This window comes from Thamnophis sirtalis, unplaced genomic scaffold (genome assembly GCF_051295495.1).
Source record: "Thamnophis sirtalis isolate CommonGarterSnake01/CBP01778 unplaced genomic scaffold, rThaSir2_p1.2 scaffold_3, whole genome shotgun sequence".
In the NCBI taxonomy this organism is placed as follows: Eukaryota; Metazoa; Chordata; class Lepidosauria; order Squamata; family Natricidae; genus Thamnophis; species Thamnophis sirtalis.
Window position 1 is genome coordinate 164,328,123 of NW_028261383.1, and position 15,000 is coordinate 164,343,122.

General features: G+C 39.0%; 1 protein-coding gene and 1 pseudogene across 1 annotated transcript in view; both read right to left on the reverse strand.

The window, feature by feature from the left end:
- Nucleotides 1-15,000, reverse strand: part of GMIP (GEM interacting protein) — a 78,237-nt gene that overhangs the window by 25,540 nt on the left and 37,697 nt on the right. The window contains exons 4-11 of the mRNA XM_087710687.1: nt 13,777-13,840; nt 11,527-11,652; nt 8,359-8,423; nt 6,143-6,253; nt 5,608-5,688; nt 2,735-2,911; nt 855-992; nt 366-556 (exon numbers count right to left, since the gene is read on the reverse strand). Coding sequence (XP_087566813.1) covers nt 366-556; nt 855-992; nt 2,735-2,911; nt 5,608-5,688; nt 6,143-6,253; nt 8,359-8,423; nt 11,527-11,652; nt 13,777-13,840 — 953 coding nt within the window. The remainder of the gene's footprint in view (nt 1-365; nt 557-854; nt 993-2,734; nt 2,912-5,607; nt 5,689-6,142; nt 6,254-8,358; nt 8,424-11,526; nt 11,653-13,776; nt 13,841-15,000) is intronic.
- Nucleotides 1,646-1,806, reverse strand: LOC148048300 (U2 spliceosomal RNA; annotated as a pseudogene).

Below are 15,000 nucleotides of genomic sequence, written 5' to 3' on the forward strand. Positions count from 1 at the left end.
CCATTAGCAATAGCAATAGCAGTGGACTTATATACCGCTTCATAGGGCTTTCAGCCCTCTCTAAGCGGTTTACAGAGAGTCAGCATATTGCCCCCAACAATCTGGGTCCTCATTTTACCCACCTCGGAAGGATGGAAGGCTGAGTCAACCCTGAGCCGGTGAGATTTGAACCGCTGAACTGCTGATCTAGCAGTAGCCTGCAGTGCTGCATTTAACCACTGCGCCACCTTGGCTCTTGTTTTCCCATTGCCGTAAATCTTCAAGGCAATGTCATAAGAAATTTTGATCAGGACTGATAAAGAGGATGGGAATGTCCATTGATGGGTGGGTAAGAAGACAGAAGAAAAAGGACTATGCTTCCTTACCTCTGCCCTGCTGATACAAATTCTTTAAATCTGTACACCTCAATGGGAAGCTCTCTTTTTGGCAGTTTTTGAATAAATTCCAGATATTTTTCACCAATCTTGTAAGGCTTGCAGAATTCAGTCAAGTTCTGGTATCCTACAGGGATCCGTTCTGCTTGAGCATGCTGGAGCTTGAACATCCTCAAGGACACCTGTAGATAGACACATACAAAATGAATACATTTCCTTGAATGTAGAATTATTGTTGAAATTTGGAGAATCAATTACAAATTTCCCTACTTACCTTTCGGTAGTAACAGTTTGAAAATTCAACCAGTCTCAGTTATGAATGCATTAAATTGACTTAAATAGGCTACCCCTATTTAATAACTGTTGAAGTGAGAGAAGTGAGAATGTACCCTCCCATTTCTCACTCTGTCTTTGGAAAATGAAGTTGGGAAGTGAAGGAGGAAATCAAGAGAAACATCTAATCATAAATCACAAACTTACCCTCACCAGCATTTCATCTCCTTGATACATTAGCTTGCGAATGTGAGAGATAATTCTCTCTCGGACTTTTTTCAGTTCGAGACAACGATTGTTGGATTCAGAAACACAGCTTCTATATACGACTTCTGATTCCTGAACCTGTGTGCATAAAATAAAAACCAATGAAAGGAATGGGAAAACTGACTTGGCTATACCAATAGATGAAATACTTCACAGTGGGGATGTCAGTAAGAACTGATGGGAATGCCACTTATGCGCCAGAGGTGGGTTCCTATCAGTTTGCACCTATTCGGTAGAACCGGTTCGTCAAATCTACCGAACCAGTTAGAAGAGGTTCCACCAGTGGACCCAGAAAGCAGGCCACACCTACAGAAGAGGTTCCAAAAATTTTTGAAACCCACCACTGGTCCTTGGATATGATTATTCTACGCTATCATGCTCATATTTATAAAACTCAGTGCCTCTGTGAAAGGTAAGGATGACGACTGCATTTGTAGTGCAATCAGAACATTGCGTGTGTTGAAGTTGTTTTAACACAAACCAAAGATGCCTTTTAAAAAACAAGTTTACATCATATTCTTATGCATGCCAGTGCTGTGTGTGAGGTAATTTAAGGTGGTTCTGACAAGTGTCGTCAGTATTTTCATATCCGGTCACATGGGTGGCAAGCCACTTCCATCCGGTCACATGGGCAGGAAGCCACTCCCACAAAGGAGGCCACACCCACAGAGTAGGTTCGAACAATTTTTGAAACCCACCACTGTTATGCGCCCAAAATAAGGAAGCATCTATATTGTATAATTTATTTTAGGATTGTTGTGCTAGCTAAACAAACGAACAGCTTGATCTCACATAGTGTGAAATTCATTGTTTTCTACTGGATTAAAAGCAGCATGTTCTCTTACTTGTGAGGATACTACACTTGATCTTAGCCAAAAGGCCGAGAAGCAATTGTGAGCAATTCATTGCTTTCTTTATCATTTATTTATATAACTATTCTAATAGCTCATCCAACACAAAAGACTCTGAGCAGGTTACAACATATTCACATTATAAAAACAACAACAAAAAGAAAATCAATGTTGCTAAAAACAACAACTGTAATCAGAAAGTAATAGCAATCACACTTAGACTTATACGTATTCCACAGTGCTTTACAGCCCTCTCTAAGCGGTTTACAGAGTCAGTATGTTGCTCCCAATAATCTGCATCCTCATTTTACCCACCTTGGAAGGATGGAAGGCTGAGGCAACCTTGAGCCTGGTGAGATTCGAACTGCCAACTGCAGGCATCTGGCAGTCAGCAAGAGTAGCCTGCAGTACTACACTCTAACTACAGCGCTGCCGTGGCTCATAAATCTTAAAATGGTAATCCTGGTGGTAATCCTAAAATGGATGCCAATAAAACTTGAGCTGGGGTTTGAAGACCCAGTAAAATAAAATTTGATTTAAAAAGGAGTTTTACAGACCTCCAGGAATGAAGAGAACGAAACTCCATATTTCCTATCATAGGATTAGAAAGGGCTTTATAGAGGCCCCAAATCCACTTGAATTCCCAAATTGCCATTCACAATTACAGATTAAGGGGCCGGTACATTCACATCAATTTTAACAGGTTCATAAGTGTGGACAAACTTCAGTGAAGGAGGCAAAATACTGGTCTGATAGTATCTATAGAGATTCTCAGTCATCTTGGTCATGGTTGTCTCAAAACTGGACTACTTTTTTTCCCTTTAAGACAGTGTTTCTCAACCTTGGCAACTTGAAGATGTCTGAACTTCAACTCCCAGAATTCAAATGCTGGCTGGGGAATTCTCAAACTCAACAGAGAACCAGATTGAAGAGGCAGAGCATTTAGCTTTTAAGTCCCAAGACCAATACCTTTAACTGAGCCTCATCCCGATAACGCCGTCGTTTTTCCAATTGCTTGTTTCCACTACTTGTGATAGCCTGGAACTCTTCTTCGGCTTTGGCACTTTGCACTTTGGCTTTTTCCAAATCCTCACAGCGCTGGAGGTAATGGAGGCGAGATTTGCGCATCGAAGACAAGGAATCATTCTGCAATTAGAGGAGGCAAACTGTTGTTGAGCAGTAGCTCTACCATAGGCTTTGTTTTTGAATGTGTATTTGTATTATTAGTGTTATAGGTAGTCCTTGACTTACAGCAGTTCACTTATTGACCATTCAAAGTTACGACACTGAAAAAAGTGACTTATGACTGTTTTTCACATTTACGACCATTGCAGCATCCCTATGGTTCCCATCCAGTTTTATGTCACATGGCCATCTGCAGCTGGCATGAATTTCTCCGAAAAAACCAAAGGGTAGTCTGAGTAATAATGTTAATAATAAATGCCCTAACTTATTCTATGTTTTGAGGCTGAAAGACAGGGGTGGGTTCCTGCCAGTTCTGACCTCTTCTATAGAAGAGGTTCCACAAATCTACAGTGCCGTTTAGAACCGGTTCCAGCTCCCTCCCCCCCGCCCGTCTGCACATCATCAAGATGAAGAGCGAGAGGAGGAATTCTGGGAGTTGAAGTCTACAAGTCTTAAAGCTGTCACGTTTGAACACCTCTTTTTTTCTAAAGGGTTAGGGGTGCAAGGGTCTTGTAACTTGACAGCTTTAATACTTGCACACTTCAGTGCCAGAGTTCCTGAGCCAATATGACTGGAGGAGGAATTCTGGGAGTTTAAGTCCACAAGTCTTAAAGCTACCAAGTTTGAATACGCTTGGGGGTTTTTTTCTAAAGGGTCAGGGGTGCAAGGATCTTGTAACTTGACAGCTTTAAGACTTGCATGCTTCAAATGCCAGAGTTTCTGAGCCAACATTTGGGTTGCTAAACAAGAGCATCGTTAAGTGAGTTTCACCACATTTTACAAGTTGGCCACGGCCACCCAGTCACATGACTACCAAGCCACTCCAACACAAGTCACATGGCCGGCAAGCCACTCCCACCTGGTCACATGGCCAGCAAGCCACTCCCACCCGGTCACATGGCTGGCAAAGCCACTCCCACAAAGCAGACCACACCTACAGAAGATGTTGTAAAAAATTTCGAAACCCACCACTGGCCCCCTACTTGGAAACATTTGGGGACTGGCCCACGGTGTTTCTGCCAGGGAAAATGGTGCTTGGGAGGGCCACATGTGAGACATGAGTGAACTGGCCATGCCCATCCTGTCCGCACCCATCCCAGTCTCCTGATAACCCTGATGCAGTCCTCAATGAAATCGAGTTTGAAACCCCTTTTGTAGCTAGAGCCAATCTGGTTCTGGTGATCGACCAGATTGGATCCTGCAACAGTATCCTGGGACATGTACATTCACGTTCATTAGTCACTATTTTTTGTAGCCTAACCTTCCAAATGCAGCTTAAAAATAATCGCAATCCTGAATTGCTTTTAGATGATGGTGGAACCCAGATTTTGCTACGTTATCAGAGATGGAAGTTGTTTATCTATCTCTGCACTTATTTTCAAAGCATTACAGAGTCTTAACTGTCTATCATCCAATACAACAAGTGAATATTTTGACATCTAGAAATCACAAACGCCTTCTTTGCAAGGTACAGATAATCCTTGACTTACAACAGTTCATTTAGTGACTGTTCAAAGTTACAACGGCACGAAAAAAGTGTCTTATGAATGTTTTTTACTCATGACCATTGCAGCATCCCCATAGTCACGTGACCAAAATTCAAATGCTTGGCAACTGACTCAAATTTATGACTGTTACCCGATCACCTTTGAGACCTTCTGGCGAGTAAAGTCAATGGGAAGCCAGATTCACTTAACAACCCTATTACTAACTTAACCACTGCAGTGATTCATTTAACAACTGTGGCATGAAAGGTCGTAAAATGGGGCAAAACTCACTTAACAAATGTCTCAGCAACATAAATTTGGGGCTCAATTATGGTCATAAGTCAAGGACTACCTGTATTCTAAGTGGACTTCAAAATACAAATGAGTGTGTTAAAAAGAGTAGCTTCCTCATTTTGGGTGTCATACCTGATTCAGCCTCACAGTGTCAACCTATGCTTGATCCTTTTTCATTTTTAAAATCATGTTTAATATTTTTAGAAACCATAAGTTTGCAGATCTTGACAAACCCATACAAGAGAATTACAGTTTAGCAATGAATTTTTTTTTTAAAACCCTAAAGCAAGTATTTAAATCAACTTTTGTCAATCGTCTTAACTTTCTTTATGTTAGCTGTCGTAACGTGGATATGAACATTGATGTAAAAGCCACATTCTAACCTAGATTTGGAAAGTTCATTTTGGCATCAGCCATTTATGCTCAAACACTTGCCATGGATGGATAAGTAGAATTTGGTAGTTTACCATCTACGTGTTTTCATCTATACCTTCATAAGTCGAAGGAAAAGTAAATCTTATTTATGAAGTAATGTTCCTGAGAACAGACTCCTTGGAAAAATAATAGAGCACTTTCTTTCGATGTGAAGATCTGGTCTCCTTGGGTCATAAAGAAATAGGATTGGATACAAGACATTGATGTGACCCCTTTGTCCATCCCACTCTGTCCTGGAACTTTCTATCTAGAATAAAAACACCCAATCTCCCTAACGAAGGTTGTCCTAATCTATCTCCCAACTTGAACTTCCATTGCCCAGAAATGTATTTAAACTCATGAACGTACAGCAGCATTTAAAGCACCTTAACACCTTTGGCCCATGAATATCTGTCAAAAGACCAACCCTCATTGCAACTTCATCCCCTCATCTGCTCTTACCATCCTTTTCTGTTCTTTCTGCCACTGATCTTTGAATTCCTTCCGCCATTTCTCAATTTCATTCTTTTTGGCCAAAAGAGGCTGCAACAGAAAGAGGACTGTTAGGTGTAGATAGCAGGAGAGAATGTAGTATTAAGCAGGAATTCAGAAAAAAATAGCAACCACCATATGCTGAATTAACATGGGTGCTTGAAGAAAATTGATCAAACCAATGCCCTCAGTTTCAACATTACATTTCTATTTCCCAGCCCCATCTTCAAATGCAGTTGTTCCAGCCACAATCTCTTTAGGACCAAGATTCTAGCCCAGTGTTTCTCAACCTTGGCAACTTGAAGATGTCCGGACTTCAACTCCCAGAATTCCCCAGCCAGCAAATGCATTCGCTGGCTGGGGAATTCTGGGAGATGAAGTCCGGACATCTTCAAGTTGCCAAGGTTGAGAAACACTGTTCTAGCCTCATAGACTCCTGGGGCATTTGAAATTGTTGCTCTTGCATCGGGAGGTGCTTTATCTAAATCAGAAAAAAACGATGTACCTGATAATATTCTCTCAGATGCAATGTTCCAGCTGTATCGATGGCTACGTTCCCTGCCTTTATGTCATGCTCCATGACCATGGTATAGAGGGACTGGAGAGGCATATCATTCTGGGGAGACAAAAGTATTGACCAACATGCTAGAACAATCATATTCTAGATGACAGGAGATAGTCATTTCCAGGCTCTCTGTCAGATCCAGCATTCAAAGTAAATAACCCTTTTCATTTTTTTATTGTGTAGTGCAGAGGTGGGTTCCTACCTATTCCACCTATTCGGTAGAACCAGTTCGTCAAATCTACCGAACCGGTTAGAAGAGATTCCACCAGTGGACCCGGAAAGCAGGCCACACCTACAGAAGAGGTGCCAAAAAAATTTGAAACCCACCACTGGTCCTTGGATATGATTATTCTACACTATCATGCTCATATTTATAAAACTCAGTGCCTCTGTGAAAGGTAAGGATGACTACTGCGTTTGTGGTGCAATCAGGACATTGCGTGTGTTGAAGTTGTTTTAACGCAAACCAAAGATGCCTTTTAAAAAACAAGCTTACATCATATTCTTATGCATGCCAGTGCTGTGTGTGAGGTAATTTAAGGTGGTTCTGACAAGTGTCGTCGGCATCCTCATATCCGGTCACATGGGTGGCAAGCCACTCCCATCCGGTCACATGGGTGGCAAGCCACTCCCACAAAGGAGGCCACACCCACAGAGGTGTGTGTAGGTTCGAACAATTTTTGAAACCCACCACTGGTGTAGTGCTTTTATTTTGCACTCAGTGCCATTCAGGCTTCACACCTGGGATTGGTATAGATTAGAATCCATATAGGAGACAAGAACGAAGCCACACAAACAACAGCTGCTTCTCACTGCAGTGCAAAGGTGAAAGGAACACAATCTCAATGGTTTAAACTTGAGGCTTTTGATCCTTGGCATGAGTCTTGGGTAGTTGAGGCATGTTTCCATAGCAGTCATTTGTTAGCCTGGGGAACTTACTAGGCCAGAGATCCCCAAACTTTCCCGCTTTGCAGACTGGTGGGAGGGGGAAGAGGGGATGATTCTGCGTGAGTGGTGTGCACGTGTACGCACAGCTCTATTTGCATGAGCAGTGTGCATGCGTACCCAACGCTCATGAAAATGGAATGTGTGTGCACACCCTCGCCCACTGCTTTGAGTAGCCCGGTTTTGAACAGCTCATGGCCCAGTAGAGGGCCATGGCCTGGGGGTTGGGGAACCTCTGCATTAGACTCAGTGCTTATGCATAAGACATAGCTTATGTTGAAATCTTAATATGTGAAACAAGGATATCTTGATTAAATGTTCCAATTAATACAACTTTCTGTGTAGCACTAGCACTGGTGCTTCCAAGAGATTGATTTTCTTTTGTTAAGACTGCCAACCACACAACAATGGTTGACAGTAACTGCCTTATTGAAGAGCTGAGGTGGCGCAGTGGTTAAATGCAGTATTGCAGGCTACTTCAGCTGACTGCAGTTCTGCAGTTCGGCTGTTCAAATCTCACCGGCTCAGGGTTGACTCAGCCTTCCATCCTTCTGAGGTGGGTAAAATGAGGACCCAGATTGTTGTTGGGGGCAATATGCTGACTCTGTAAACCGCTTAGAGCAGGCTGAAAGCCCTATGAAGCGGTATATAAGTCTAACTGCTATTGCTATATTATAAAGTAAACCTGATAGTATGAAGTTTTATGAAACCTAGACCTCTTCCAAACTATCCACTAACCAAATGATTGTAAGTCGAGGAGTATTGATCTCTTTGGTAAACTCTGTGATAGAACATGACTGGATGTTATTTAACTTTCTTAGTTACATAAGTTAAACTGTTAAATGTAAACAATATTTAATTTATTTAAATGTTTCATCCAATGTTTTGGTCACATGTTGTCTTTTTATGAGAGTAAAGTCCATTTTGCCTCAACAACTGCAATGGAACATTTTAATGCATGCTATTTCTATATAAATAATTGTTGCCTATGCTTCTGTGATTAGGGATAAATTCATTTTTTAAGACTGTTATTAAAGTGGGGCCTGAAAATGAGATGTCTACGTTCCTGCCCATAAATATAAAGGATGATTTTAAAAGAAAATGTTTATGTTTGTGTACAAACTCTATAACTTGTACAAACACTTGTACCAAAGTAATTTGTAATGGATTGCAAAATGAACAAACAGAAGACAAATACTTGAAACCCTTACCTGAGAAAAAATGATATTTCTTCCACCTTCGGCTATCTTCACAATGTTCTTTGCAAATTCTATTTCTGCAAACAATCAACACATGAAGGGATTGAATGTCCATCAGAAATCCATGATAAGAGCAGGAAGCTTATTTCTTTTTTAAAATAATTTTTTAAATAAAATTTTTATTTTTAAACAAACATAAACAAACAAGACATATAACATAAAAACATCTTCAATTATCAGTAGGAGCAAAGAAGAGGTAAGGGAAGAAGGAAGGGGAGGGAAAGGAGGAAGGAAGAAAGTAGAGAAGGGAGAGAGGGTGAAAAGAAAGAGGTAAGGAGAGGAGGATGGAAAGGAGAGAAAGAGGAGGAGAGAGGGTAGGAAGGGGAAGAGGAAGAGCAGGAGTAGGAGAAAGGTACAGGAAAAAGGAAGGGAAAGGAGAGCAGGAAGGAAGAAAGTAGAGAAGGGAGGAAGGAAGAAAAGAAAGGGAAAATAAGGTGGTGTCATAACAGGAGGAAGGGATGGTAAACAAAGCAACCCAAACTGTATATTATAACCTATTAAATGAAATAATAAATGTATAAGAATGATAAATGCTAAAACACTTGTAACCAAACGACATGCTATATGTGATGATGGGTTTTTTTTTCTGTTTTGTTTTTTGTTTGTTTGTTTGTTTGTTTTCCATTGTTGTGGGTATGTGTTGTCTTTGTAACAAAAAAAACCAAAAAAAATGTATAAAAAAACATCTTCAATTATGTACAATGTGTCAATTGGTTACAAGGTTTTTGTGCGTCCTTTCCATGGTCATCGCTTAAACTTTATCTAAAGTCACGTATTATCAATCAAATATATTTGTATACATTATTATCGTAGTACTTCATTTGTTTGATTATCATTATTGTTTCTTCATTTTAAACAAGGTATTCTAAATATATTCATTTATATTATAATGATTCATTATATCATCTTCAATATATCCAATAATAAAGTATTTTTATATCCTAATCTAAGTCATTCTATTGGTTTGGTATTGGTAACATTCTCTAATAATTTCCAATTCCATGTTTTTTTCATTATTAATATCATCAATCTATGTATACAATTATTATGATTATTAAACATTCATTGAATATAGCTATTATTACATTCTTTTTATGTGAAGCATAACTAAATTTAAAGTTAATTTATATTATCTATATAATATAATATAATATTATATATATTATAATATTATTTATATTATGCATTTCATTACATCTTCCTAAAATCATCAAATGATATTACATGTTTATTTTTTATTCTATATAAAATTGTTTATCTTTTATAAAAAGCTTTTCAACCTCATCTCCATAATCCCACTTGCAATTTTATATAAAATTTCATATTATCAACCTAGTATATATAAATGCATTGTTATAATTGTTAATCATTTATTTGACTATAACTATTATTACTTTGTCTTATACATAATACTCAAAGTTTAACTAAGTTTAACTTGATTTTATTGTAACATTTCATTTCATCATCCTAGTAGTAGTGCAGCCCAATATCTCTTGCCATATGTAGAATCTTTATTCTAAGTGTTTTCTTGATAAGTCCATATCTTACAGAGAGTTGAAACCCTCCATCTGTTCCTTCCATCATCTTGCCTTTGGTTATCATTAGTGCTTCTACCAAAATTACTTTCATTGTTTCTGCCAAATTTTCTCCCCTTTCTATATTTTGAAGTCTGGGATAGAGTTCGAGTTTGTCAATCTCTTCTTTCAGTAATTCACACATATCATTTCCCTCCACTCTCAGTTTGCTGTCAATGTCAACAATTTTCTTATCACTTTGTTCATATTTATCTGCAGTTTTTTTAACTCTGTCCTCAAATTTCATCATTGTTTTGTAAATATTCTCAATTCTTCCCTCCATTCTTTCTATGTTTTGTTCTATAATCTCAAATCTCTTATCAATTCTCTCTGTGCTTATTAGAACTTTTTGGATTTCTAACATAATTATTTGCAATGTTAATTCCTTTTCTTCATGTTGTGCCATTTTTCCAGGTTGTAAGCACTGCCACTAAACCATCCAAGGCTTATTGCTAAATTTCAAACAAGTTCACTATAATCTTTCAAGTCCAGGCTTTCTCTTTACTCCATTCCAGCTACTGATAATACTCCAAAAGAGCACCTGTATAAACAAATCATGCTCTTCCCACTGTTCCTTTCAATAAACAAAATCAAGGACTTTGAGATATAAAATATAAATCAAATGTTCATAGGAATTAGTGTTTCCAAACCTCCAGCCTCTAGGTGGCAGTGTTACTTCTTTTTCTCCTGCTTTTAGCCCTTTCTTTGTTCCTTTTTTAAAAGGTAAAATCCACCCGAATGATTACAAAAAAAAGAGAGATTCTTGCCCCACAAATACAAAAAGTAAGGAAAAATAGAAGAAGGAGGAAAAAAGAGACCAGTCCAATTTAAAAAGTAAGAGGCATTTGTAAGAATTCCATCCAAAAAACGAAAATGAAGTTAAGGGGAAAAAAAGATAACACTCTAATTTTAATATAGGCTTAATCCACCACTTACGCTCTTCTGCCTTCAATTTTAATTTTACTCTAAGTCTTTTGGGGTATTCTCTTATCCAATAGTAAAATTTATCTCATCTATTTCGACACACTCTCTCTTCTGCTCTGCTTCCATTTCAGGGGTCTGTCCCAACGTTGTGCAGCTTCAATGGCTGCTTCTCTTGTAGCCGGAGGAAAGAGCTTCTCCTGGATCAATCAGGGGCTTTGCGATGCCCCTGAGATCAGCAGGACGTGCCCTTCTCTATCACTGTCTCTTCGGGATGGTTTGGGTCCAAAAAGGACCATCCAGCAACAGAGATATCGACAGCAATCCTGGAGCCCCAAGATTGCATGTCGTGTTGTAGCGACATCACCCTGCCTCTCAGCAGGAAGCTTATTTCTGTTGAGCTGGATAAAACCTCAAAATTTTGAAAATCTGTCTTTATGGCAAAGTTTGTAAGAAGTGCACCCACTCTAATGCAAAATTCTGTTTCCTTAATCTCATGATGGACTGGGGGACAGTCCCATTACTGAAGAAATCTGGAAGTATATTATCAGGGGAAGAATGGCGGGATCAAAGTCATCTACCAAGTTTCTATAAAGCATAGATGTTGACCAAAAAATATACTTACCATAAGAAATACGTTTGTCTATCCAGTTCAACAGCTCCTTGATGTATTTGCACCACATTTTGGCATACCCTAGGGCTGCTTCTACACCACCATCACATTTGATCAGCATCTCATCAGCTTCTTCAACTGAGAAAATTAACAGGTTGATTTTAGAACACAGTTAACGAAATCAGTATTTTCATTTAACAAAGGGCTGGCCTATTAACAGTTTCAGAATTTCTTATTGCCCAAACAGAAAACCTGTGCCCTTCTAGCAGAGGCGGTATTCAGCAGGTTCTGACCAGTTCTGGAGAACCGGTAGCAGAATTTTTGAGTATTTTGGAGAACCGGTAAATACTACTTCTGACTGGCTCTGCCCCAATCTATTCTCTGCCTCCTTCCCCTGGAGTGGGGAGGGAGTGGAGATTTTACAGTATCCTTCCCCTGCCACGCCCACCAAGCCACGCCCACAGAACCCGTACTAAAACAATTTGAATCCCACCACTGCCTTCTAGTTGTTGCTGAACTATAACTTGTAAATCTCTCACCATTGCAGAGGTGGGTTCCTACCAGTTCGCACCTATTCGGTAGAACCGGTTCATCAAATCTACCAAACCGGTTATAAGAGGTTCCACCAGTGGACCCAGAAAGCAGGCCACACCTACAGAAGAGTTCCAAAAATTTTTGAAACCCACCACTGGTCCTTGGATGTGATTATTCTACACTATCATGCTCATATTTATAAAACTCAGTGCCTCTGTGAAAGGTAAGGATGACTACTGCATTTGTGGTGCAATCAGAACATTGCATGTGTTGAAGTTGTTTTAACGCAAACCAAAGATGCCTTTTAAAAAACAAGTTTACATCATATTCTTATGCATGCCGGTGCTGTGTGTGAGGTAATTTAAGGTGGTTCTGACAAGTGTCGTCGGCATCTTCATATCCGGTCACATGGGCGGCAAGCCACTCCCATCCGGTCACATGGGTGGCAAGCCACTCCCACAAAGGAGGCCACACCCACAGAGTAGGTTCAAACAATTTTTGAAACCCCCCCACTGCACCATTGCATATATTGGCTAAAGCTGTTTACTGCAGTTCAGCAGTCCCTAAAAGGCCAAAGATCTCACAATCTGAGTAGGTTTCTTGTGTCAGGGATATTCAGGACAAACACATTTGAATCCTAGACCTGAACGCAGAACTACTCAGGCTAGATTCACACACTGAAGCAAGCCTTCATATGGTTTACATGATTTAGCATCTGTGAACACATGCGTTATGGTTTGTAAACTGGTCTATGTCAAAATACACTGTGTAATCCGAGGCAAATGCTTTAATGAAAAACTGTAAGCCTTCTGGGGCTAACTGCAAGCCTTCTATAGCAACCTTTCTCTGCCCTCATTTTCCTCAGAGACTTGTTACTTCTCCTTTCCATCTTTGTAATTTCTTCTATTTTAAATGTTCAGTGTGACATTACATCTCCATCCTTTTCCACTGCTTGATCTTGTTTTCCTCCCCATCAATCCTTTTATTTCTAGAAGCCTTGTTATCTTCTGCACAGGCCTCCTGATCTGTATAAATTATTTGAAACTTCCCTCAATTTACCGCTCCAAAATACAGTTTCTTCCTGCCTTTCAATCTGGCTTTCTATCTGAAAAATCTTGTCTGAACCCAATAAGTGACTGAAAGTGACAGTTCATAACGAAAGCTTCCTTTGCAAAGACTCTTAACTCTTCTTGGCCCTGATCAGAAGTTCTAATTTGGTCCCCGACTTGGTGCTTTTTGGAGCTATATTAGACTACACTTTTAGTAATCACAGAAAAAACAGAATTATCCTAATGTAAATTATTTATTTACAAATCACATTCACAAAAGCTGCCTAACTCATAACAACTCTGGACATAGATACTCTGTATGAGCAGATTGCCATTTTGTTTAGGTGGTAGCAGGCTATTGGTAAAACATATACAGCTTTATTTTTGTAAATGATAATCAAGATACTTTATAATTTTTTTGACAACATCTTTAGACATCAAACGAAGACCTTCATAACTTGCTGCTGATCGGATTAAAGCTTTGACTACTCCAGTCTACAGCTTTCAAAAATAGTTAGCCAATATGTGACCTGAATTTGAACACATTAACACATTTACTCCACCATCTTCATTGCAAAGTACTAGCAAAAACCAATACATGGTTTTTGAAATGAAATGAAATCATGGAAATCAAAATCCATGCCGAATATTTCAATTAAATTCTTTCTTTCAGAGATACCTGTCATATTTCCTGGATCTGTTGCTTCCAAATTTCTTTCATATTTACAGAAAAGTTCCTCTGTCTGCAAAATAAAAATATGTGGATTTAAAAAAATATATATTTTAGCGGGAAAGATCCCAAATGGTACTCTCCAAACATACTGGATTACAAAGCAGATATTGAAGATGATATGACTGAGAATGTATTAAATAAATAAAATGATATTCTTCCCACCCAAACCCAATTAAATTACTTTAGTCACATAAATCTCCCATTTTATATTTTAGGCATGTTATGGAATTCTTGATAATAACTAATTTTTCCTGCTTAATTAATCATAGTCCCAAAGTTTGAATATATGAGCGAATCATGTTATTACAGGCCAAATGCCGATTCAGTATATCAATATGACAACATTAAAATAAAATGAATTCAAAGGAAATAACAAAAATTCCAGATGTGCAATTTATAAATTATTCTGCTTCTTGGATGATGTTTTTAAAATATCTGACCCAATCTTGACCAGACACTGATAGAATTCCAGGGAGAAGATTTTTGTATCCTAGGTGGAGGGTGAGACATGCTTAACTTTCGTGATTTATTAGTCTGAAAGCATTTTATGGGCTTTTAAAGTAAAAAAGCAAATCAACATATTTCAAATTAAATGAATCTGCATGTACTAGCCACCAATGAGGATGATACATTTTGAAGTCTCCCATGTTATCAGCCTTCCCATTTGACAGTCCTTCTAGGCCAGGGTTTCTCAACCTTGGCAACTTGAAGATGTCCGGACTTCAACTCCCAGAATTCCCCAGCCAGTGAATGCTGGCTGGGGAATTCTGGGAGTTGAAGTCCTGACATCTTCAAGTTGCCAAGGTTGAGAAACACTGTTCTAGGCATTTGTTCACTGTTTGAAAATACACTTAACGTATTTGCTTGGTCCATGCACTTGGAAGTCGACAGATGCACAGATTGCATTCAGCCAATCACTGCTCAGGCTACCTAACAGCTGAGCAAAAAAAAACAATCACCAACTAGACTTCTTTTTGTTTTATGGTTGACTACAGGTAGTTCTCGACTTATGACCACAATTGAGGCCAAAATTTCTGTTGCTAAGTAAGTTGCTCCCCTTAACGGAGTTTTGCCCAATTTTACAACCTTTCTTGCCAGAGTGGTTAAGGGAATCACTGCACTTGTTAAAGTAGGAACACAGGTGTTAAGTGAATCTGGCTTCCCCATTGA